At 37.5% G+C, this 26,268-nt stretch overlaps 1 protein-coding gene across 2 annotated transcripts in view; it reads left to right on the top strand.

Annotated features, from left to right (window-relative positions):
• Nucleotides 1-1,191: 1,191 nt before the first annotated feature.
• Nucleotides 1,192-26,268, top strand: part of HEATR5B (HEAT repeat containing 5B) — a 56,467-nt gene continuing 31,390 nt past the window's right edge. The window contains exons 1-20 of one of the 2 annotated variants that reach the window (XM_009697731.1): nt 1,192-1,317; nt 1,878-2,089; nt 2,808-2,916; nt 3,926-4,075; nt 4,572-4,743; nt 5,091-5,248; nt 6,294-6,543; nt 8,191-8,346; nt 9,773-10,023; nt 10,467-10,578; nt 11,514-11,666; nt 11,950-12,049; nt 12,741-12,850; nt 13,641-13,804; nt 15,903-16,078; nt 17,377-17,482; nt 19,263-19,453; nt 21,131-21,290; nt 24,099-24,288; nt 25,637-25,806. In XM_009697731.1, coding sequence (XP_009696033.1) covers nt 1,192-1,317; nt 1,878-2,089; nt 2,808-2,916; nt 3,926-4,075; nt 4,572-4,743; nt 5,091-5,248; nt 6,294-6,543; nt 8,191-8,346; nt 9,773-10,023; nt 10,467-10,578; nt 11,514-11,666; nt 11,950-12,049; nt 12,741-12,850; nt 13,641-13,804; nt 15,903-16,078; nt 17,377-17,482; nt 19,263-19,453; nt 21,131-21,290; nt 24,099-24,288; nt 25,637-25,806 — 3,216 coding nt within the window. Of the gene's footprint in view, nt 1,318-1,877; nt 2,090-2,807; nt 2,917-3,925; nt 4,076-4,571; nt 4,750-5,090; nt 5,249-6,293; nt 6,544-8,190; nt 8,347-9,772; nt 10,024-10,466; nt 10,579-11,513; nt 11,667-11,949; nt 12,050-12,740; nt 12,851-13,640; nt 13,805-15,902; nt 16,079-17,376; nt 17,483-19,262; nt 19,454-21,130; nt 21,291-24,098; nt 24,289-25,636; nt 25,807-26,268 lie in introns of both variants that reach the window. The other variant, XM_009697732.1, reaches the window with a different exon arrangement.

Here is a 26,268-nt window from a genome sequence, read left to right as displayed (position 1 = left end):
TTAATTTAAATAGCTTCATTTGACTTAAGAATTTGTTGGGTTTGACCGTGAATGAGGAAGCAGCTGCGAGCACTTGAGAGCAGAAGTGGAGCGGTGCTGGTGCTGCTGTCAAAAGACGATGCCTTACGTAATGCTTCTTAGTTGCTTTACTTTTTCTGTTTTGCCCAAGATCCTCGTTTCAGCATCACTGCATTTGGGTTTTGGGGTTGGTTTTTTTTGCTTTTGAGGTTTAGTTTTGCTGAAGATGGTTGACTTAATTTTGTGAGTTTTAGGTAAGTTTTGTTTTTCTATCTGTTTTGCATTAAACAGCTACATTTTGTTTAAATGTAGTTTGCTGAGGTTAAGTTGTCTTGGGGTCTTTTCTTACATTGGTAGTGTGCTTTTGGTAGTGCCTTGTTGCTACCCCCATTCCCTGTTTGCGCAGGAGCTCCAGTGTTTGACCCATAGTATTTTGCCTGTTGGGGAGACTTGCAGTCGTTTGGCTGCTGCTTGTATTGCGGGCTCTCGCACATAGAGCTTGCCAAGTCTCGGAGGGCTTCTTCGTCCGGCACTTAAAGCGAAGCTAGTGGGATCTGGGAAGTCTTAGGTCAGCGATGCCAAATGCTGTCACTGTTCCTTCCCCTCTCAAATTTGTGATGGGTGGAAATTCCTGCTTGTGACAGGTTCATCTCCTTCTCACCTTGTCTGCTGAAGGTGTTGAGAAGGTGGCCAGATTCGTGCCTGAGCTTTGGTAGTGTGGTCAAAGGTCTTGATTAGGGACAATCCTTACTCTGTTTTATGTAAGAGGAGACAGTGAGATGACTCCTTTACCTCTTTTGTGTGTTCTTTTGGGTTTGGTTGGTTGGTTGGCTTTTTAATTTAAACAGAGACTTCAGTATATTTTTCTTGGCTAAGCGTTGGCACCTGGAAGTTGCCTGTAGGTGCTCTTTTTACAATTAACAACTCTGTTCCCTGAAATACTAATGGATGTACTCAATTGTATATATGTGAGTAGTTTTTCTGTGGGACTGCTTAGCTAAGACAAGTCTAAGCAAGCTGGATCCATGTTACTGTAATCTATAGATATCATCTTCATACTTTCATTTGGTTTTTCAAAGCTTTGTACAGTTGTACTATACCTGATACTAATATTTGCTTTTTTATTTTAGAGTTGCTATACAAATTTACAATAAAAGCAGAATTTAATCAGTTATGGAGCTGGCTCATAGTTTGTTGCTGAACGAAGAAGCATTAGCTCAAATCACAGAAGCAAAGAGACCAGTCTTTATCTTTGAGTGGTTAAGATTTTTGGATAAAGTGCTGGTAGCTGCTAACAAGGTAATTTAATGTGTTGGGTTTTTTTTTCCCCTTCTTTCTAAAACATTTGCATTAATTTCATGCTAGAGAAAGTTGACAGGTAATGGCCAGGTGATAACTGTATGATTTCAGATTCAGCCTGAAGAGCTTCTGTATGAGTTTGTAGCTTTTAAGTGTTTAATTGTAGGCAGTCAGTATGACTCTCTCTTATTGAATGCATAGCTTGGTTTTAGTTCTTCGTTGTTGTAAATATTTGGAAGGCAAAACCTTCCCTCCCAGAGTGGGAATTCTTGACAGTAAAGAGGACTAAAAGATGTTCTAGGCAGGTATGACTGTATCCTTAGTAAGTATTTTTAAAAAGTAAAAATTGAATAGGGTAACAGCTAATTCTGAGCATTTAGCATGTGTCTCTGCTGTTATTGAAAGTATTTCAGATCTCGGTGAGCCAAGCAATTTGCTGAATTACATGCAAGTGGGAGTGGTATAAGATTTACTTCAATCTCTTGTAGGTTTTTCTGGGTGTTGGAGGCAAGACACAGGATTAAATGACTTCTCTTTATTTATTTTTGTTCCGTTAACAGACAGATGTCAAGGAAAAACAGAAGAAACTTGTAGAACAGCTAACGGGACTCATCAGCAGTTCCCCTGGGCCACCTACCCGAAAACTACTAGCAAAAAATCTTGCTGCTCTCTACAGCATTGGAGACACATTTACTGTTTTTCAGACGCTTGACAAGTGTAATGACATTATCAAGAGCAAAGATGATACTGCAGCCTACTTGCCTACAAAACTGTATGTTTAATATTATTAGGGGAAGGGGAATGATTTTTAAGCAAAGTGGTCCTGGATATTACAGAAGAATCTACCTGTATATGTGCACATTATGTTTACTGATGTTTTACCTGCTTATTTGGAGTTCACATGTGCTCGATACAGCAGAGAAAAGAGCAGGATTGAGATTGTGGAGGGTAGGACTCAAAGGTGGCACATACATGGCTATCTGCAAGTGAGGTGCTGTCCTCTAGGCAAGGGACTATCTTGTTTCTTCACGTGCTTAGGTCATGGAGAGGATAACAGTTGATGAAGTAGTGCAATGAAGAAATTTCACCAGCGGGATTATTGCTGATTATGTTCAGGTACCCCATTTAAGATGGAACCTGCAGATTGTCAAACAAGAGCATTATCTATGCCCAGAGAACTGTAACCAAATGTTCAAGAATTTCAGAATACACTTGTCTTCTCCAGAATTTTTCATTCTATATGTAGATCCTGTAATAATACCCAGTCAAATACATTTGTGTTCTTAGAAGCTAATAACTTTTCTGTTACTTTTTTTTGTAAACAAAAAAAAATGATTTAAAGGCACAGTGTTAAACAGCTGGTATAACTGGTGGATAAGAAATAGATTTTTATTCATCAACGATGATTAAAACATGCATTTCTATTTAAGTACTTATCTTCATTTAGATGATACAGAAAAAAATAGACTGATTAATGTCTTTTTTCATAGGGCTGCTGTGGCATGTGTTGGAGCATTTTATGAAAAAATGGGCAGAATGCTGGGTAGTTCTTTCCCGGAAACAGTGAATAATCTTTTAAAGTCTCTGAAAAGTGCAGAGGTAAGTTTTAGCTTATTTTATATATGTGGTCTTGATTTCGTTTAAACTGAAACCTGCTTTCTCCAAAGATGTTTCCCAAAATGCCTGGATTGTTTGCCTTCTGCCTAGAAAAATGCGAGTCGCTTAGATAGTTTGTATCAACATATGTTACACATGTGCAAGTATTTTTACTGCAGAGATGTATAGAGTTTTGTCATATGAATGTTATAGTAGTTGCGTCATAGTGACATCAGTAATTAAAACTGCAAAATGGTTGTGTGTACCATTTCTAACTACTCGTTAGGAGTAGTTTAAAAATGAATAATAAATGCTTACATTTTGCAACAAAGGTGTTACTCTGCATGTGAGCAGGATACATTGTGCCCTGAAAAGAGAGAATATGTCCCAGGCTGTCAGTGGGTCTGATTTGACACAAATAGCTCTGTTGGGGGCTTTTTTGTGTTTTTTTTTTGTTTTGTTTTAAATCTATGACAAGTTGGAAGGAGTACTGATTGTGTGGAACTTGTCCTGGCAGTGGCGGCTGCTTTCTTCAGCTGTGGTGTTGTACTGGTATCTTGTTGGTTGGTTTGGTTTTTTTTGTGCCCTCCAGTGGGTAAGTACTTGCCTGTGTGCAGGTACAGTAGGAAGCTGTTGACTACTTGAACTTGCTGTTCTCTCATATCAACTGTTTTTTCTTTTTTCCTGAGGCTGCAGCAGATAAATGATGGGACAGGACAGAAGCACCTTGTCTGGGGCCAGTTTGTTGAATTGCCTGGGCTCATCTTAATTTATGTGACAACTTAGGCAGTTTTAGTAAAGCTATGTATAGTGCTTTACTAAAAGCACTATACATACCTGAAACCAGCTAGGTATTGGTTGTGTGTGACTTCAGTGACCTATATTATCAATGTTTCCAAAAATATTCCTGCGCAGAAGCAGGAAATGCAGAATTATGCACCTGGTTCTTGATATAAGTAGTCTGTCCACTTTTTTGTGTAATTCCTTTTTTTTTTTTTTGGTGTGTGAGCAGTCTCAGGGCCGCAGTGAAATTCTGATGAGTTTACAGAAAGTCCTAAATGGACTTGGAGGAGCAGCAGCTTCTTGTCACCGTGATATTTATAAGAATGCCCGATCACTGCTGACGGACAGATCTATGGCTGTACGATGCGCGGTGGCTAAGGTGGGTGTGTTTCTCACCAGTCCTAGAAATTCTTGTGCTGTGACTGAAGTACCTGCAGTTGAACTGTGACCTGTTGTTTGTGATAGGAAATTTGATAGTTACTTGGGCAAGATAAGTCCTTACTAGTTTACACTGAAGGCTCAGACATGTGACTTATTTCATGTGAGCGGAGGCACTGTCTTCCCCACTTTGTAAGCAAATACGAGATAGAATATGTTGGCTGTGAGCCTCGGTGGGAGAGGTTTTTGGCAGCATAGTTCTTTTATTGTGCTTTCCTCTTTTAATTTTTATTTATGTATTAACCTATTCCATGAGTCTTCTGATTGTTTACTCAGCTAAGTTATTGGGTAAATGGGAGACTCTGTTGGGGGGGAAGTGAACTCTTAAAATATTCATATTAAAATATTTGCTGAATAAACCTAACAATTACACTGAAACTTAGATCGAAGGTAAGAATGGTCTCGTTTGATGCTCAGCAAGTCTTTTTTTTCTGCAGTGTCTGCTGGAATTACAGAATGAAGCGGTGTTTATGTGGACAGCTGAACTAGAGAATCTTGCAACACTGTGCTTTAAAGCTCTGGAAAACTCAAACTATGGTGTGCGAGTTGCGGTGTCAAAGCTTTTGGGAACAGTCATGGCTACAGCACTGATACCAAAACAAGCAACAGGTACAAGTGGACAAACTGCACCCTCAGTACCATGTTACATGACAGTGTTGCGCGACATGTTGTTCTGGTAGATGGAAGCTTGTAGGTGGTTTGTTTGGTTTTATAAACTCTAAGCTAAAAAGAGTATGGAATCCATGTTGTAGTCATGCAAAGAAAGAGAGAGCAAAGTATCAAAAATCACCTGGGAAAAGTAGCTTATTTTTAAGCATGAAAACAAGCTGTTCTCTGAAATGTTGGCTAGATTTATGTTTACAAGACAGTTTTGAATTGATAAGTCAGGTTCCAAGATCGTTGCTTGTTTTGGTTGGAACTTTGGGATTAAATGATTACTTTTCTTTTTGCAAAAGTGATGCGACAGAATGTGAAGAGAGCCACACTTGAGGAGGTCTTGGAGCTCATGGCCACAGGATTTCTGCGAGGAGGATCTGGTTTCCTAAAGAGTGGTGGAGAGATGTTAAAAGTAGGAGGATCTGTCAATAGGGAAGTGCGAGTTGGTGTTACCCAGGTTTGTGATAAACTGTCATATTTTTTATTTTTTCTTAATAAAGTAACATTTATACATAACTGTAACCCTTTTAATAGGAAAAATACACACTTAGGTTCTTTATTTGTTTATAGGTTAACTTACGAGTCTAGTTTGACTCACCTGTTTTGTGAGATGTACATGCGGTGTCATTCACCTAAGCTAGTCTCTTTTATTACTGATAGGCAGTAACAATAGATTAAAATATATGCTAAGGAAAGCTAATTTGATCAGTGTATATTAGGTGGGATTAGCTTGCAAAAGAACTTGAAAACTTAATGTGTTAAAGACTTTAGCTTTATATTAAAATTTTGTATTTCTTTTTAGAGAGGACACACTGTTGTCCTTTTGTGTGTGCTGGCTCTCTTCAGTTGCTGGGTAAAGTTTGCAGCCCTGATTTGTTAAACTATGTTTCTTTTTTCGGTATGTCTGTCTTGAGTAGGTGAAATCTGCTGAATGTGGAAGCTCCATTTGTCTGATAGAGAAAGGTGGCAGCAACATCTCTTCAAATTCACGCATTTGCACTCTGACATATTTCAATATGCTGCAGTAGCTTGCCAGAATCTAGATTTTTTTTGATCTTAGGGTATTTTGTGAGACTCTCTTCTCTTTCTCAGCCTCTTTCAGGTGAACTTGGTGAAAATGCCTGGTCTTCATTAGGAATTAGAACACATTCATGTTGCTGCTGTTATTAACATTATGTTCTGAAAATTTTTAGAAAGAGACACATTTAGAGGAATGAACTGGGTTTTCTTGCTGTCATCCGAAGAGTATTTTGTGCTTCACAGTAAATGTAGCCGAATGGGAGCTACTCTTGGCACTGGAAACAGTTTGGCTTCAATGACAAAGACCTGGCTAATGGATTGATTCATCTTGCTTACCCTCATTAGGATTGCTTGTTATGAACTGATATTGCTACTGTACTGCATTATGCATGAGTGTAACTGTAGTCTTTAGTTTTTGGTGACTGAATATAGGCTTTTGTTTCTGTTTTAATTGGATCTGTATGTAACTTCTGAATTTGCAGGCCTACGTTGTCTTTGTTACAACATTAGGAGGTCAGTGGTTGGAGCGCAACTTTGCCACATTTTTGTCGCATGTACTTGATCTGGTCTCCCATCCTCGTGCGACTCAGACCCATGTGGAGGCAGTTTACTCTCGAAGATGCGTGTCCTTTATCCTGAGAGCAACTGTGGGCAGCTTACTTGGGGAGAAAGCACAGATTGCAGCTGCCAAAGATATTTGTCAAGCCATGGGTAAACAAATGAAGGCAGTGGGTGAGAACCATTTTTCTTTATTTGAGACCAGTTGAAAGTTACTGTCATTATACTGGGTCAGCCATTTTTCAGCTTCTACTGTGAGGAGTAATTTTGTTGTTATGGTAAAAGATAATTCAGCTGCTTTCTGTTTGAAATTATATCCGAAATGTAAGTTCTACTTGAAAAGTGATTGTGTAAAACTGGCTTGTTATCCTGTGATGGCTTTTGACCTTGCATTTACTTAGAATGGAAGTGGGGAAAAAAGTGCATTTGCAATCTGTCTTGGGATAGGTTGTATTGGAAGTCACACAGAGTTCTTTACTACCAGTGTTGAAGATCTTGTAGGTCCTTGTGTATCCCCCACTAATATCCATACTGATATCCAATTGGCTTTTACGAGTGACAAATAAAGATGTAATCTGAAGGCTGGAATTAGAGGAGATAAATGTGGCCCCTTTGCTGAGCTTTGCAGAATATGTAATCACTAAAAGGACTGACAAAACTGTGTTGGCATTTGTCTCTAATGAAATGAGTTAATTTGAGCTGACGATTGAGAAAGTAAACTGGAATTGCACAACAATGTGTTTACCAAACATCTCTTTCTTCTTGTTTGCTGCTGCCATCTAATTTGAGTTTAAAGTAATGTTTAGCATATAGAAATAGACTTGATTTTGAAACTTTTGCAGGTTCTTCTCATAACTATTTTTTTGATGTTCTGATAGGGTAGGTATGGAACCTTCAAAGGGTTCCGATTACAATAAGTGTTACTTCCAGGAAGATAAGTCTACTGGAAATGCTAATTCTGAGATGAAACAGTTGCAGAAATTCCTCCTCCTGTCACCTTGTCAAAGCTGCAGGAAATTCCGTTATGTATTTGGGTAATCGGAAGAACTGTTTCATTTTTTTGAGCATTTCTGATGAATTTGATGATAAATTGGCAGGATTTTTAATTGGTAATGCTTGTTTCCCTTTGTATAAGGGGAATGATTTTCTAAATGTGTTCTGTAGTAGACATACAAACATTAAGCTGGTACTGAAGTCCCTTTTCTTTGAAGTGACGGTTGCTGCTTCTGGGATAATGTGTAGGAGAAAGAACCTACAGTGGGATCTAAGAACTTAATTGGATAACTTTAAGATGATTAGAGGTTGTGATTATTTATGAAGGGTCTGATTTTGTATATATGCATGCAGATTTGCATGCAGAACCTAGATACGTCGAGATTATATTTTTAGTTACTGTGTATCATTAGAGGTTGTGATTATTTATGAAGGGTCCGATTTTGTATATATGCATGCAGATTTGCACGCAGAACCTAGATACATCGAGATTATATTTTTAGTTACTGTGTATTGGTACAATACACACTTGCTGTATATGGGTATACTTACTTTTGCTGTATTGTACTGTTAATCCTACCTCTTAGTGCACTGCCATCCATAGTCACTGCTGGGCATCTGTTTTTCATGGTCTTTGGATGATCGTGTTTGACTGATAGCTGTAAAACTACTCTTCAGAACATGTTTGCTTTGCAAGTTCACACTATGACCAAACATGCTGTTTTGTTTTAATATAGGGTCCCCTAATATAATCTGTCCCTTTCTATCCTGTATGTGTTCAGGTGTGATTCAAACGGTAGTTAAGCAAGATACTTTTCTTTTCTGCAGAAGCAGTAGTGAATGATGCTAACAGTGAAAATAAATCAGGAGCTGCTGATGTAGCTGCAAGCCAGCATGTAATGGTGTGTGCCCTCCAGGAACTGGGTAGTCTGGTCCAGAGTCTGAATGCCACTGCGTCTCCTCTTATTCAAGAACCCTCTATTGGTATGCAAATAAATTTAAATAGATTAAATGAGACATTTGAGCAATGATATGAAATATCATTAAATTTAGTTAAGTAATAAATTAATGTATAAGAAGTACAGTGATGAAACTGACACTCTCTGTAGTACTCCAGGTAGCTACGTTTGTTCAGCTCATTGTCTTTAGTACCCTGACTTTAGTTCAAGTTTGGCAAAGTATTAAGCAACTGTTTTGATTGAAGTCTGCTCGAAGCTCCTTTTTTAGAGTGAGTAAAGTTGTGATTTTTAGCATTAGTTTAATATAGTTTATAGTTTCTGATAATGGTTTCATGGGAAATACATTGTTTTGCTATGTAAGGTCTGAAATATTTTTCCTGGAAAGCTGTATTACCTTCAGATATCAAATTTCTGTGGGGAGGTTAAGAGTATTTTGTGGAGATGAAGCTGTGGATAGTCTGATTTTTAAAAGGTAGTTACTTGGCTTTAGTTGACTAGGGTTTGTGTGGGATTTTTTTCTTGTTTGTTTTAACTCTGAATCCATGTTTATACTGTAGTGTTGCAGTTCTACGTTGTTTTCGTTTGCGGATGCCTGTGTCTTTTTTCATAAGGAAGTGCAAGCTCCTTCAGACATTTTGTTATGTAGATTGTTGTCTTGATGCGTGTGATACTCTTCTCATACTGATTTTGATTGAACTATGGGGTGGGGAAGATTGTGCTCATATTTATTCCTTCTGACTGCTGTGCCCCATAAAACCAGAGCGGACGGTATCTCAGTGTTATTTCTGCTAGCTGCTATGAAGTAAACAGGTACAAGTTGTTCACTAGCTACAGAGAGAGCAAGAGATAAGGCAGCAGTGGGGGCTTGGATATAGGAGTTTGCAAAGTTAGAGATGTGGATTAAGGAAGGTGTTGGTGTGGAGAGAGATTGGCCTGAAGAGCTCACAGTTAGAAAGTGGGATTAGCTAGACATGGAGGTTCAGAAAGTGTAGAAGGGTGGTAGCTTGGGGCGGGGGAGACAGCAGTGTGTCAAAAGCAGAGTACAGCTGTCCGTGGCATCTGTAGCATGTGCCTGTCTACAATGCGAAGCAAAAGATCAATCTACTGTCGCTGTGTTAGTGGCAATCTGTGTAAAGTGTGGGCATATTGCAGGAATCGTCAGTGCCTGTTCCCTTACATAGCGTTACTGCCCCTTTTCAGTTGTTCAAGTAGTAGAAGTCAGTGCTATGGCTCTGGCAGCTCCAGCTTTGCTGGTAAAACCTGATGTGGAGCAGCATAATGGTGGTAACGCTTCTATCTTTCCTTAAAGAAAAAGGCAGTCATAAAATTCAAGTACTTTAATTCTGACTTTCTTAACTTTGATGTTACCTGTCTAGTATTGATTCAGTTTACTTGTCTATGAAGATTAAAAAGCATTATAACTTTAAGTCTGTAAACTTTCTTTTATGTAGGTCTGTTGGAGACAGTAACTTCAGTTCTTCTTCATCCCAGCATGGCTGCTCGACTTGCTGCCGCATGGTGCTTGCGGTGTGTAGCTGTGGCCTTGCCTTTTCAGTTGACTCCGTTTTTGGACCGATGTGCAGAAAGACTCAACAATCTGAAGACCTCCCCTGAAGCTGTTAGTGGCTACAGTTTTGCAATGGCTGCTTTGTTAGGTGGTGTACATCAGTGTCCCTTAGGTATTCCTCACGCCAAAGGAAAGGTGAGATGATGAGTGTTTAATCTGTGACTATACTAAAAGGTACCCTTTTATCTAGAAGTAACAGCTTTGCAAAATGTGTGACATGGTAACAAGTTACTGAAATTGAACTTGTGCCTGGCAAGAAAGTAATGGCCAGAGCATGTGTTTGTAGTATTTCAATTGCAGTGCTTACCAGCTTTTTTTCCCCTCTCTCTTTCAAATTTGCATTCTTGTTTTGCGTATTAATGAATAATTGCTGCAGAGAATATTACTGTCTGTTTTGTTGTATGCAAAACACTAATCATCTGCATGAAATGTAATCTGCATTCATTCTTTATGGAAGGTCAGTTTAAATTATTTGAGAACATTTTTATACATAGTCTGTAAGGGTGGATGCGTAGCAGTAGCTTACAGTGGCTTAATTTATATTTTTAAGATCCGTTGTTTTTTTGTCATTGGTGCAGATGGTGGTCAGTATTGCTGAGGATCTGTTACGAACTGCTGCACAAAACAGCAGACTCTCCCTGCAGCGGACTCAAGCTGGATGGCTTTTACTTGGAGCGCTTATGACTTTAGGTTTGTAAATCAGTTGCTTTTTTGTTTTGTTTTAATGCTTGTCCAACGTTTCTGATCATCCACTGTGGCAAATGGTCTCTACATATCATCAGTCCAATATCTAGCACAAGAATATTTATACCAAGAGTAACAGAGTGTTAGTGCATTTATTTCAGCAGTATTGTTTATGCTGGGGAGAAGTGAAGTATTAGTGTTTTTGTAAGCTGAAGGATAGTAGAAGATGTTGTACCTAAAAAAACCCATTCTGCTCTGTTTTTAGAAACCCGGCTTTTAGTCATTCTATGAAAAGGGCAAAATTGCCCATAGTCTTCCTTCCATGATACTGTGTTGCCGAAGAAATGGACTGTGAATAAAATGTAATGAGCGTTCCAACAAGCTGCATGTGTGCCTTCTGGATAGGGAACAGTACTGATTAGAAGTGTTATCAATTTGAAAGCCTTTCAGTTGTCTTTTAGAAAAGCCAGTGTCATGTTCCTATCGGCCATCACAGAAATATTAGAAGCTGTATTTTGAGAGGTTATAAGTATACTCTTGAATTTTGCAGCAATAGTGGGTGTTTTTTTGTACTGGAAAATATGATAAAGTTCTGATGCATTCTGCAGTATTTTGATGTCTCGGCAAAAAACATTTTGTGTTTCATCTTGATTCTTTAAATTGGCTCTTTTTTTTTTTTTTTCCAGCTTGTTGTTGTGTTTTTCTAACAGTGTAGCCCTATTTTGATTGTCCTTCTCCAATATATTTTTAATGCACTCGCACTGGATCTTCTGAAGCAGTTTTCAGAAGTTTTCTTTAAACTTGACCGTTAAACTAGTTATATATACATATATATGTGTGTGTGTATATATTTGTACAAGAGCAAAAGCTTTCATGGCAGATTTTTCACACTTAGTTAAATAGAAATTTTAATTCTACTGTCGCTTTATTTTTTTGCATAGGTCCTTCTGTTGTTCGGTATCATTTGCCTAAAATGTTGCTGCTATGGCGAAACGTGTTTCCACGTTCTCTGAAGGAGTTGGAAGCAGAGAAGGCAAGAGGAGATTCTTTTACCTGGCAAGTAACGCTGGAAGGCCGCGCTGGAGCTCTGTGCGGTAAGAATTTCAAACCTGGAGATTACAAGTGCGCAGTAAATTAAAACATGATCCCAAGTATTATGGACAGAACTTACCCATTTTCAAAGAAAGCAGGGAAGATGTGTCAGATTTTCATTGATGGGACCTGGTTTTGGCATATAGTTTTATGAATATGTCACACAGTCTTTGAACAAACATCTTTAATTGCTGCTTTTTTGATATTCTCTTAGGATCTGTATCTTGCTCATGCTTTATATTTGTTTGTTTCAGTAAAATTTTAATGTAAACTTCTTGTTATTAGCCATGAGAAGTTTTGTTGCTCACTGTCCTGAGCTCCTTACTGAGGATGTGATCCGGAAATTGATGACACCCATAGAATGTGCCATGACAATGATGTCGCAGTAAGTAGACAGTTTTTGCTTCTTACTCTCTTTTGTCTTTTCCCAGACCTGAAATACTAGAACTAATTTGTTTTAACTCATATTCTGACCTGGTACTGCACTGTCGCTGCTTGTCCATGTTGAAAAAAACTTCTATGAGCATTGTGTTTACGGTTGTTAGCTTTGTAGAAGTATATTATTGCATAGCCTGTGCTGAAGGGCCTACCGCGGTAACTTTTGTTAACTGTGTGTTGGATTTCCACTTCAGTGAGCTTTTGAATTCATCGTTTGCTTATCCTTGTGCAAGAAATGAGAAAACTAAGATACTGATATACTAGATGTTAATCAGTAAACTCTCCTTTTCTGAAGTGTACTAATGAAAAGACTTACAGAATAAAAAAGCCCCACAGTTTTGGGTTGGGTTTTGTGGTTTGATTTCTCTCCCCTCAATTAAAAAAGGAGTTTCTTCTGAGGAGGTACATGGCTCTGATTTACAGGAGTGTGTGGGTTTGTTTTTTTTAAAAAAAAAGTTTCCTCTGTACAATTACCTCTGAAAATGTACTGATAATTGAGTAATGTTGCTCAGAGTAGTTCTCTGAACACTATTTTCTTGTCCTGGCTAGAGACAAATCTTAGGAAAAGACATCTGAAAATACTCTTTTCCGCAACTGCAATATTTCTGGTTGTCTCTTTTTCTTTTCTGATTCTACAGCATTCCATCAGTAATTAAAGCCCATGGAGCTCATCTCAAGGCTAGTGCAGCTATGGTCCGTTTAAGACTTTATGATATATTGGCATTGTTACCTCCGAAGACATATGAAGGTACATCCATTTTTAAGAATTTTTATTAAAGTAAAAATTCTCCTTCTTTTAATGTATTTTTGGTGCTTGCCTTTGAAGCAGATACAAGATTCAAAATAGAATACTAGGACTCTCCGAGAGTCTTGTACTATGTTCCTCATCTTCCGTATGTCATCTTGACAGTGTAACTACAAAGTATGAATATTGCAAAGTATCAGAGTAACACTTAGAGTACAAAAGTTACAGTGCCATTTATAGGGTTGAGAGGTATGGAGATCATGTTCTGAAATCCTATTTAGATGTTTTATGTCATTGTTACTTAAAAGATAGAGAGCATTATTTCTTAGCATACACAAAGGGCAGATGTGAGAATGAAGATTTAGTTTTGGTTTCTGGTATTTTTTTACTTTTAACCTACTGTGATCTATTAGACAGATTTATGCTATTATTATTAAATTGCCAGGCACTGTCACATGATCTGACAGATTAGCTTTTTGGTTTTGTTTGTTTGTTTTTGTTAATTCATTAAATTTACATGATTGTCTGGATGAGCAAATTTTTGCAAATTCTGGATTATCATCTTGGAAGGGATGGCTCAGTCTGTTGTTAGAACATTGATTTGGGAACTGGGAGCTGAGGGTTCTGTGTTTGAAGCCTTGCTCTCAACTCTAGTCTTGTCAGGTTTACTTCTCTGTTTGCTACCTGTAAAATCGAGGTAATGGTACGTGCTTTGATTTGTAACTTGTGATCACTAGCTGAAATGTTTTGGATAAGAAGCAGCAATGATTCTTTTTAATGTTCGCCCTTTTAGGATCATTTAATGCGCTTCTTCGAGAGTTGGTAGCAGAATTTACTTTGACAGACAACTCTGCTAATACGACCACATCACTCCTAAGGTCTCTTTGTCATTATGATGATAGTGTTCTTCTTGGCTCTTGGCTGCAGGAAACGGATCATAAGTCAATTGAAGACCAGGTAATAAAAAACTACAAGGATAATGAACTATCTGCGCTATCTGTCTGTGTGATGTGTGTGGGGGGGAAGCTTTCTAAAACTGAAGCTTCATGCCTTATTTTTAGTCTTATTTCAGAGATTTGTTAGATGGAAGTCCTTCCATCTGCAGTGTCCCGATTTGATTAAAAACTGCCTACAGCTGAGATACAAGTTGCATAATGCTACTCACTGTGGTTAGTGAAGTAACCTAATTTCTTTAAAACAAAACAACACTCTCTGTCCCCCCCCGCCCCAAGTCTTCCTAGTCTAGCAGTTGTTCTCTTGTATATTTTTCTGAACTGGGAGAAATGTACGTTCCTCTTAACATGTTTTATAATGAAACGGCTGTCAAAATATCAGTATTGCAAATGGTGTTAGCAGAACAAGATTTAACTGCTTTTATAGGTGTAGTATGAAATCGTACATTTCATTTGGAAACGTTGACACAACTTTGTTGTCGTTATAAGGAATTTGCTCCACTTCTAAAAAAAGTGAGTCTTTGAAACATAGGAATTAAAAATTGTGAAAAAGGAAGCAAGTATTCCAATGAGTGTGTCTCAATAAAATTTTTTCAGATCAACTGGTAACGTTGATCCAGTTGTTTTTTTATATATCCCTTGGAGAAGGAAGGTAGCATAGGGAACAATTTATTAGTGTTAAATAGTTTAGGAAACTATCTTGTAATAGCCTTCTGTGCTTTCCTAATTTTTGATGACTAGGAAGGGGCTGTCTGCCTCTTTTCAAGCCTTTTACCCTCATATTTCAGGATTTAATGACATGGAGAAAAAAATGTTTGTCCATCTGGGTATACTCACCAACCTATCTCTGTCTTCATAATTCTGCTCTGATTTTTGATTTCTCAGTGAACTGTATTCCCTAGACAGCCAACTAGCATTTGCTGAACTGTGCCATCATAAACTTTGCAACTTGGCTTCTCAGAAATTCCTTGGTGTAAGAAGAAGCGGGGAGCTGAAAAGGCCTCTTCTGCCACAGCCTGTCTAATAATGGCAAGGTGTCTCAGGAGGCAGCTGTCTTGAGCAGATCCAAAAGCCAAAACTGATACCGAGTGTGAGGAACCAAGGGAAAACTGTTTCTGAGAAAACATCGCCATGTCAGCGGAAAAAAGGGTTTTACAAACTTCCCTTGTTTATTGTGGTGGACATAATAGACTTGCAGTGCAGTCTTCAATCCACAGAGCTTTCTGGGATGCTCCTCCTCTGCTTGTCTTTTTTTTTTTTTTTTTTTTTTTTCTTTAATTTTAAAAACGGTTTTTTTCCTTAACTGTAAAACAGTGTCACTGTTGGTAATTGAAGCCCTGTAGTGCAGCACAGGATTCTCTTGTATTTGGTCACATTTTATTTTTTAGTGACATGGAGGTCTCAACAAATGTTTGTTCTGTTTTCTGACCTTTTAAGAAGAATACAGAGCTACTAGATTCGAATTTTGTTTCATGACTAAATAATTAAGTTATGAAAATAAGTTTTTCTTCAGAGAAAATAGGTGATTAATTGTGTTTCCTTCGAATTTTGTTTCATGACTAAATAATTAACAAGTTATGAAAATAAGTTTTTATTCAGAGAAAATAGGTTATTAATTGTGTTTCCGGAAAGAATGACAGTTAGGAAGTATTTTCATGATGACAGGAATGTTAGTTATTTTAGTACTGTTTCTGAATCTTGCTATGTCATTACAGCCAAAACTGATCATTTAATATACTATTGTAACTCAGTGCTCAGAGAGTGAATCAATAACCTTTTTTTCTGAAATGTGACTTTGTAGTCGGTGATTCAGAAGCTACTATTAATACCAAAATTAATCTGCTTTTCTGTAATTTGCATCTCTTACTACCAGGAGTGATAGTTTGTACATTTATCCAGCTGTTAACTGCTTTGACCGTCTGGGGTTTAACTGGCCCTGTAAATGCTAGTGTGTATGCATGGGGACACTGCAGTTGTGTTCAGGTGTTTGTAAGCTATTTTCTTGTTCTAAGCTACTGCATCCATGTTTTGGTTCTCTCTAGTTCCAAATTTTATGTGCAGTGATATATTCAGAGGTATTCCTATTATGTGGCATTTTGCAGCTTCAGCCAAACAGTGCGTCTGGAAGTGGTGCTTTGGAACATGATCCATCTTCTATTTATTTGCGCATCCCTGCTGGTGAAGCTGTACCCGGTCCCCTTCCTTTAGGAGTATCTGTCATCGATGCATCTGTGGCTCTCTTCGGTGTGGTTTTTCCTCATGTCTCTTACAAACATAGGTCAGTTTACGTCAGTGTTCAATTTCAGAATCTAATGCTCCATTCTCTTGGTAGCATTATGTTTTGATTTTTTTGTCTTGAAATACGAATCTACTTAGATATCAACTGTCTTTTAAATTCAGAGTTCAGTATTTGGTGTTTATTGAGTCTACTCAGTTTAGAAATAAGGTGATTTCCTCAGTTTTATCAGTTCTGAAGTTTAGAGTTCAGAGGTGGAGACTAGATTCTTCTCTCCTCTTACTGCATTTAACAGTAGTAATATCAAATACCAAAATTTCCTGCAAAAATATCCATTGCCATTAGCTTCACATCAACTTGGAAACATAGCAGTGGCATCCATTGAATTTCATTTGGCTTCCATGGGTAAGACCATTTGATTGTACTCAGCAAATGATTTTATGCATGATGAAAAAGAGGGAATGGAATTCAGCTTATTTTCCTTTGTGTTTCACGTTACCTTTGCAGAGTTACAAGTTGTCAGGACTACTTTTGTCATTGAGTTTAGCTAATTCGTCACTGAGCACAGAGTGAAAGCAGCTCTAAGACACACTTCAAAGTAAAATTATCCTTCGGTGCAATTGTGATGGGAACAGTTTTTTCCTAGCAGTCAATCTCATTTTACAGTAAGTGCAGCATAGACTTGAGGCCAGCTTGCAGCAATTCAACTTGATCTCTGTCTCTTGTTAGCTATGGAGAGATTGGGCTGGGGAACTGCCAAGTAGTTAAGAATACAGATTATTCATCATGCTCCTGTTCTTGCTATCTTCTAGGGAGGAGTACTCCTCCCAGTAACACTTTCTGGCATGGTTAAATGGAGGGAAAGTGGAGGTTAAGTGGGAAAAACAATGGGAACAGTAGTAGGAATATGGAGGGTAACACTATTTTGAATGGTAGTGGAGAGGCAGCATTTTTCCACTCTTGTCTTCATAGCTTTCTAGTTATACAGCCAAATGTATCTGAAGACTCACTTCCTCTTGGTGGTGTTTCCTTCAAAAGGAATAGTAAACATTTGTGGATGAACTAAAAGAACCAACTGAAGACTCACTTCCTCTTGGTGGTGTTTTCTTCAAAAGGAATAGTAAACATCTGTGGATGAACTAAAAGAACCAGCAAAGGGACATTCAGAATAACTCTGCCCTTTCTACCTAAAGTGTATACCTTCTGCAGCCCCTGAAGCATAAATTCTGTGACTGAACTTAAAAGACCCTTTTATTGTGTTGGGTTTTTTTTTACCAGTTGTGTTGTAGTTTGTATTTTGAAAGAATATAACTTAAATTATGTTCTTTCCATTGTTTTAGATTACAAATGTTGGATCACTTTGCTGAATGTGTCAAGCAGGCTAAAGGTGTTCGCCAGCAAGCTGTGCAGCTTAATATCTTTACTGCTGTTCTCAGTGCCTTGAAGGTAAAACTTGTAAACTGGTAAAGGATGCTAAAGTTCAGCAGTTTGGTTCATTTATTTGTATTCAGTATAAAAGGCTTTTAGAAGAATGTTACTAAAGTTACCACTTAAACATTCAGAAGTTTGAAAATGCCAAAATTGAATTTTTTCAGATATTAGCATGAGCTCTTGTCTGCATGTATCAGTATAGAGAAGAGATGAGGCTCATGTAGTCAGCATTCTGTAGTATTCAGACTGTCTTTTGTTTTTCGATCCTGTAGTTTTATTTGGACTGTACTCATGGATTTAAGTACTTTGTCATATATACTCAAAACACCCCTCATGTCAGAGTATTGTGCAGGTGAGGCTTGTGGAAATAAAAACAAAAATAGATTTGGGTTTCCATTTTGGATGTCTTAATTTTTTTATTCTTAAGACTCCCTGATACTGCATAGAATTCTAGATGCTTATGTCCAGCCCCCCTGACTTCAGTTACAGCTCTCAGTTCTTTGTGTACACTTGGAAGTCCAACCTTATGCTATCAAGTCAGGAAGCTAGACAGCAAGTCACAAATAATATTCCTGAGAAATACTTGGGTTCAGTGACTTGCATTGCCTCAATGCTTTTGAGGCATTGCCTCAAGAAAGTAGGATTTTGTTTCTACTAGTCAAATTTCTTAAGGCATTTCTGTGTTTTTCCTGATGCTGTTTTATATAGTTTCCAATTCATGAGTCTGTTGGACAACATCTGTCATTGTCACCCTTGTTCATCTTCAGAGCAACTAAGTCCTGTGCACTGAGGAAGCTACCCTCATAGAAGTGCCAGCCTGTAATTAAAGATTGGATGAGTTTCTTCTTGTGTGACTTTTGCCATACAAAAAATGGCTGCCTCGTTTAAGCTAATTGTTACTGGAGCTCCATGTCCTTGATTGATGGGCAAAATACATTGGCAAAACAGCGCATCTCTTCCTTGCTTTGTTCTTAGAAACATGAACCATGTTGCTACAAGTTGGAGAGCAGATTCTAAAACAGGTGCCTGGAATTTCTCACGGCATGCCAAATGGCCAAAGAATTGTCAAAATTGAGCTGAAATCAAGATTGCAGAACAGAAAATGAGATTCTGTGGTAGAGCCATCAACTTCTTCCTCTATAATACATGCAGTGTTTGTACTTACATGTATTTAATTATTTTTCACAAAGTAAAAGACTTCTTGAAAGTTGTAGTGAAAGGTGGTGTACTGTTAATGAAATACGGGAACCAAAGAAGCTGCAGAAGCAGTGTTTAATGTTTTTGTTCTGTAGAATGTTCATATAACAGGCTGTATAAATGTTTGCAAAGATGTGATTATTAAGAAAAAAAAAAAATTTAATGTACCTAAAATGTCCTCGATTTAAGTGATTCTTGCAGAAACATAACTGAGCTGTGGTTTTCCTGTCTGGCAGAAAGAGATGTTGCAGTTAGATTTTAAAGCTGCTCTTTTTTTCCTGGGATATCCTGTGTGAGGCTAGCTCAGATTCAGTATCAGTAGGGTGCATGTAGCACTGTAATGTATTTAATAAAAAAAACTGGTGCAACAGGTCTTCCTGTGTGTGAAACAGGTAGAGTATTGGCGAACATAAGACTATGTTGTTGATTTTTGAGTTTTAAATATTTTCAACCAGTATATTTTAGAATAAATTATCACAAATTTAAACATAAGTGCATAATTTTTAATTGAAGATCTCAAATATAGTAAAAATGCTTTTATATCTTCCCTTTCCCCCCTGCTTTGGAATGTTTTTTTTCTCATATTTTTTTCATGTAGGGCTTAGCTGAGAATAAAAGCACGTTAGGACCAGAAGAAGTCCGCAAATCTGCTCTGACGCTGGTAATGGGTGCCCTTGATAATCCTAACCCTATTTTGAGATGTGCAGCGGGTGAAGCTCTTGGCAGAATGGCTCAAGTGGTTGGAGAAGCCTCTTTCATTGCTAGAATGGCTCAATACAGTTTTGATAAGTAAGTTGGTTGTATTCAGAAAAGGAAATAAAAATATAATTTAACATAGTTCGGAAGATTCCTCTACTAAATACCATATTGATTATTCTCTTCTCTTCATGCTTGATTGCTATGTTTATGTAGATCTAACAAACCTTCAAACAGAATCTTTTTTTTTTTCAGACTTATTTCATACGATTCTTCCAGGAGTGACAGTTGAGTTGTTAAACTACTTCAAATGTGAAATGATACCAATGAATAGTTTTTGATGAGTTACTTGAGGGTGACTAAACTGCTTCCGATAGATAAGCGCGGCTTACACTAAGTATGTCTGTAATATGAATGATGCAATAGTGGTTCTGTTTCATCAAAACATAATCTTTATACATTTATTTAACTTATCTCCTGGCCCATAATTTTTTTTCCGTATTCTGTTGTTAATATCAGGTCTTTAGAAGGATGTCTGGTAGATATAACAAGACAATGTTTCCCAATTTTTGGCTTAAATTTAAGATGTCAGCCTATCTGTGAGTCAGAATGCATCTGCCAAGGCTGCAGCCCATGTTTTTGGCTGGCCAGGCTGCATGCACATAGCCTCAGTCCAGCTCCCCTACCTCTGGGTAACTCTATTTGTCCCATCATTTCATCTTGTAATAAAGTACATCATCTTTATTGTCTTTCCTTGAATTTCTATTATTGGAACTATTTCCTTGGTATCTTATCTAGGATTCAAGTTGTTAATGATTGCCAGTCTGTTCACACTGTCAAGTAATTTTTTTATGTTTGAAAATTTGTTCTAATTAGTATATCCTTCCTTTCTCTCTCTTCCCCAGCCCTCAAAAAGGTTTTAATTAAAAGTTATGTATGTGATGTGCATTCAGAAGCAGAAGTATTGTGGAAAATACTCAACAAGTCACTGGATTATACAACTACATCATTTAGAATGCTGTTCATTCTGGTTTAGTTTAATTAGTAAAACACTATTTAAAAAAAAAAAACAACAACATAACTTTATTGGAAAAGTCTTAGAACTCAACTGTAGAAGGAAATAGCTGTATTAAACAGTCATTCCTCAACAAGTCACTGGATTATACAACTACATCATTTAGAATGCTGTTCATTCTGGTTTAGTTTAATTAATAAAACACTATTTAAAAAAAAAAACAACAACAACATAACTTCATTGGAAAAGTCTTAGAACTCAGCTGTAGAAGGAAATAGCTGTATTAAGCAGTCATTCAGCTGACTCTGCAGTGGAAGACGTAGCTGTGCATTTCTTTGTAATTTCTCAATATGTGTTGTCATTTTTCCATTCTTGATTGCTTTGCACTGCAGTGGTCTAGCAATGACTTTTCTGGTTATTAAGTTAGTCTGCTGTGAAACATTGGTAAACACTAGATGCTTTTCATATATTCTTTCACTTCCAAAACTCTTCTTCATATAAAATGTCAAGTTCTGACCAGGAAGAAAGAAAATAACTATTAAAATATTTTTTTTTCACTTGTCTGACATGTAATCTGGTTTAATAGCAATATAGATTAAGTACATAGTTTTTACTTTTGTTGTTAAGGCATCTCAAGATCTTGTAAGGTGGCCTGCAAAATTCTTGTTAGTAATTTGTACTGTTATGATACTTGAAGGGTTCTTTGTAACAAACTTAATGAATTACGTGGTTTCTCTTTATATAAACATTAATAGGTTGAAATCTGCTCGAGATGTTGTATCAAGAACAGGCCATTCTTTGGCTCTGGGCTGTCTCCATCGGTATGTTGGTGGAATAGGTTCTGGACAGCATCTGAAAACTAGTGTCAGTATTCTCTTGGCTTTGGCACAAGATGGAACCTCTCCTGAAGTCCAGGTAAAAGACACAATCACCACAAAACTACTTCAAAATGTTCAGGATTAAAATTAAAACTCAAAGAGATCGTCACATGTAAGCCAAATCATATGGATGCAGCATGTGCCAGGGAATGTGAAGAAAGCAGAACTTTCCTCATAAACACTTACAGTACAGAATCCCAAATATATACTGCAGTTAAAATGTAATTTTACTGTTAGGGAGGCAGCTGCAAGTGGTCACATTAATTCAGACTGACAAGTGTCTGCTTGTCAGCTGAGCCAGAGTAACTCACTGTGAGCATATTCCTAACTGACTGTAATTGTAAAGCAAAATGTGTTAGTTGTACCTTAGCTGCCTAAACTGAAGTTTTTAATAATTGGATAATGGTTAACATGGGATCAGTTACTGGAGTCTCAGGTGATGAGCAGTAGTTTTCTTTGCCAAGTAATTTCTGCATATGTGATACTGTCAACAGTGTTGCAGTATATCATCTTTGGGGGCTTATGTTATGGCAACAAAAATCTATTGCAAGCTAAACTACAGTTAACGGATGGAAGGGGAACTAGTAGGAGCCAAGTCCAAGACAAGGCAAAGGCGGGGAGGGGTTTCTACCCGCTATGGTCTATAGACATGTGGAATCTCACAAGAGGACAACTTGACTGCTAAAATTTGCTGGTAGACTAAAAAGGGTACTAAACATGCTACTGAAAAAGCAAGACCTTTGGAGTTGCTGAATATCTATAAACACTGCACAGATCAGAAAGTTTCCGAAGTTGAAAATACTTGAAAATTGGGAGAACACAGTGTCTTTACTCTGCCAGGAGAAATTTGAGGGGTCAGTGTCTTGGTCTGTCTTTATTCTCCCTTAAGCATCTGTTTGTGGGTGCTGCTGTAAAAGAAGAGAGGGCTAGATGGACCGGTACATCTGTCTTTACAGTAAGTTGAATATTAGAGGGAAAAGTGCTGATTTTTTTTTTTTCCCCTCCAGTAATGAAATCTATCAAAGCACTAGAATAAAAGAATTACTTCAGAAGGAAAAAACAAACAAACAAAAACAACACCTCCCCCCTCCCTTTTTGAGTAAAAGAAAGTGTCTTGTCTATAATTACTGTTCTTCAAAGATTATGGTGTAATTGCATGATATAACAGGTAATTTTTTGTCTTGCTTTTCACAAGTTACTGCAAGGAAACTATTATGTGGAATAGTGACTGACTATTATGCTTTAGCAGCAGGAGGTTGTGTGCCACCTATGAGTAGGAGCACGTTATACTCACAGATTGAGAAGCTGAAGCCCCCAGTAACTATACAGAATTATACTTCCACCTTGATTTATATTGTTACCTTGATAGAACATGTACTGGAGTGCCTTCTTATTTCTTTTCTTCAGGGCAATATTCAAAAAAAAAAAAAAAAATCAAGCTTATCACTTGGGAAAACAAGCCTAGTTTTGTTTGGAGATAATTTTTAAAAATTAATGATCTATAAATACAATTTAAAGTGTCTTTTAAATTTTCTTATTTTTTTTAAAGTAAGACAAAATTCAGTTTGCGTATGTAACTTACTTCATATATGACCATGTATGAACTAAGTAATTTTGAGGCATATAATTCTGTACCATTCGCTTAAAAAACCAAAATTTAAAAAGTTACTGCTTTATGAAAAAAAGTGAAGTATAGAGGGGAAGTGCAGGTGAAACTTGTATACCTACCTGATTTTCTGTTGAGAGCGTGACACCAGACCAGTGTGAAAAGCTAAGCTGTTACACCTCATCCCTCACTAGGTCAGTGTGGGTGCACAGAAACTGTATGGGGATACAAATAATGGAAATTTGCAGGAATGAGAGGGTAAGCTGTAATGTGCTACCACGTGGTTAGGACTGCAGAAGTAGTTACGTGATTGCTAGTGCTAACGGGTTTTGGGTTGCGTCAGAAAGGATTAAAAAGGAGCAGTTTTAAAGGCAGGTTTTCCAGCTCATTCCTAAGAGTCTAGCTCTGTCACTGTAATATTCTTTTAACTTAATCTTTTCAGCGCAATTACATCACATATTTAATGGAGAAAATTCTGAAATAATATCATTTAGTAGGATATTATGGAGAGATAGCTAATGCTTTTAGATCTGTCAGGGGAATTTATTTCCTGTGAAACGTCGGTGACCAAAAAGGCTGTCCCCTCATCCACTTCTTCCTTTGACAATTACAATAAATCGTTTTGCTCTTTTGTTATTTACTTATCTTGCAACTGAAATAGGTTGATCTTTCACCATTTTTTCCATCAGCCTGTAGTACACTGACTGTGAACAGTATTGCTTTTTTCTCTTGCACCCTCTAATAAGAAAATTGATTAGAAAATGCTTGTGAACCTTTCAGCTTGTCATGAGAATCAGTTTTTACTGGAATGTCAAAGGCACTCCCCACTAAGGACTTTGTCAACTGCCCATTACAGACTCTACATCCAGTTTTACAGCAGAATGATTCTCTCTTTCTCCTGTCTCGAGAGTCACTCTTCTTTTTTCCTTTTTGTAAGTGGGTGTGTGTGTATTTTTCTTTCTCAAAGTGCTTAACTGTTTTTTGCTCAAGTTGTTTGTCATCTTCATCTCCATTGTGCCCAAAACTGCTGATAGACAAAAAGTATGGCAGAGATATTAAACTCCCAGGCGATTGCTTGAGATTCTGAGACCTTTGAAACACTTCTGGAGTCAGACTAGCTAACTGGACGTGTTTAAGCAAGGACGTACAGAGCTAGGCTCAGTCTGCATACAAAACTGTTTAAATTTCCTAAATGTATTACTGAAAAATATTCCTTTATTTCTTTTTTTTTTTTGGTAGACCTGGTCTCTCCACTCACTTGCCTTGATAGTAGATTCTAGCGGACCGATGTACCGTGGATATGTGGAGCCAACGCTTTCTCTAGTTCTTACTCTGCTCTTAACTGTTCCACCATCGCATACAGAAGTACATCAATGCTTAGGCCGATGTCTTGGAGCTATAATAACTACTGTTGGGCCTGAGCTGCAAGGTTAGTGGGACTTTGAAGAGAAAACAAACAGTCTAACTTGTATGAAGATAATATATCGCAATCTTAAGTGGAAGAAAGTAAATTTTTATTTGTTGCAGTTGCAGGCAAGTGGGGATTTTGACAAATTCACTTAGAGTCTTGCAAGCAGCCTCACTTCTGATCCTACTAGTGACTGCTTGAGGCTTTTTTGACTGCAGTTTGAGATTTGTGTAACTTGCAGTGATGTATGGTGTTCTGGCTGATGGCAAATTTGCATGGTAGGTAAAAGATGAAAAACACCTTGCTGCATATTTTGCTGCGTATATTTTTTGTGTAGAGGTGAGGCAAGAGGCAAGATTTTTGCTCTGCATTTTCAACATGTGTTGATTCTGTTTTTAACTGATGGCAAAAGCTTAAGTTTGACATAATTGATGATATTGTGAACTATAACTCATTTCCACTCATTCTTTATAGTCTTAGATCACTGTACCTTACTGTGGAGAATAAGGTCTTGTCATGACAAACATATCTGAAATTCTGTGTCTCAGATGGCAAAAACATGGATTTGTAACTTTGTCTAACTGGGATTTTTAGGAATATTTATAGGATGGTCTTTGATGCAGTGCCAGAGAGCCAGCCACTAGTGAAATTTTAATTCTAAATAACTGGACTTAAATTTCTAGTTATGAAAAATTTCTAGATGGTTTAACTGAACTTGTGTTTCTGCTTGCTGTATGTTAACCTTTTGATCTGGAGTGTCGTTAATGTTTTAAATAACAACTTCTATAGAATGCCTTCTGCAGGTTACATTTTTCTGTAAATCAAGTTTTTTTTATAAATCTAATGCAGGTGAATTCAGTACAGAATGGGATTATTTTTCAAGTTAAATACTGTTCTTTTCAATGCTTGTCCTGTTAGAGCAGTGCAACTCATCTAATGGAGCTCACTAAAATCACCTGCATATGTGTATGCTAGCTTAAGTGTTATCTGATATTTTAGAAAATGGTTTGGTGCATGAAATAGTGCCCATATGTATTGAATGAAAAGGATTTTCAAAATTTAAATTCAGATAACTTACTAGTTTGATGTCCTGGGAAGATATTTTTAAAATATTTCTGACTGAAGATCATTGATCCAAAATTTCATTTGGAGAGGACATTGTTTAACTGAGTTTAAAAAAGAGAACTAAAGCACTCTGTAGTGTTTCTTTGAAGCTGTGTAGTTACTAATTTGTAGTAGGAATTCAGAAAAGTTGCATGTTAATCTGTGAACTCTGAAGCATTGAAAATTTTTGTTTCTCCAAAGTTTAAAGTCTGCAGTTGTCGTACAAAAATTTTGCTGTGTTAAGGATATCGTATTACATCATTAGGTAACGGAGCTACGATTTCAACAATCCGTTCTTCCTGTTTGGTGGGATGTGCAATCACACAAGACCATTCAGACTCGCTTGTTCAGGCAGCTGCCATATCCTGCCTTCAGCAGCTTCATATGTTTGCACCACGGCATGTCAACCTGTCCAGTCTGGTTCCCAGTCTTTGTGTGAGTACAAAATGCACCCCTTTTGTTCCTCACAGTTTTATGTACGTGCTTGGCAGAGGACAGGAGAAGTACTTAGCAAGGTGTCAAGGAACCCATATGTAATAAGCAAGTCACATTTGCAAAAACACTAGAGTGCAATAAAAGGATGTCTGTTCCCAGGCCATTTTTAAATCTTTTCAGAATACTGCCCAAATTGAAGTCGTAGGGTCTGATTCTCTTTCACCCTAGACGGCACAAAATAGCAAGTATTTATATATGATATGACTGAGTAAAAAGATGCTTAAACACTCTGTTTCCTCCAACTGATTGCAGGCACAGAGGGGACTGAGTGAGTTGGGGAAAGGTAGGAGATTTTTGGATGTATTTTACCACTGTCAGCATAGTGGATGCTGACATTCAAATTCTTGTGCTGCTGTTGGTGGTGGTGTTTTCTCCCTCCATTAGTGTTCTGTCAGCAAGTCC

Source organism: Cariama cristata, unplaced genomic scaffold (assembly GCF_000690535.1).
Source record: "Cariama cristata isolate BGI_N322 unplaced genomic scaffold, ASM69053v1 scaffold4013, whole genome shotgun sequence".
In the NCBI taxonomy this organism is placed as follows: Eukaryota; Metazoa; Chordata; class Aves; order Cariamiformes; family Cariamidae; genus Cariama; species Cariama cristata.
This window is presented reverse-complemented; position numbering and strand designations above follow the sequence as displayed.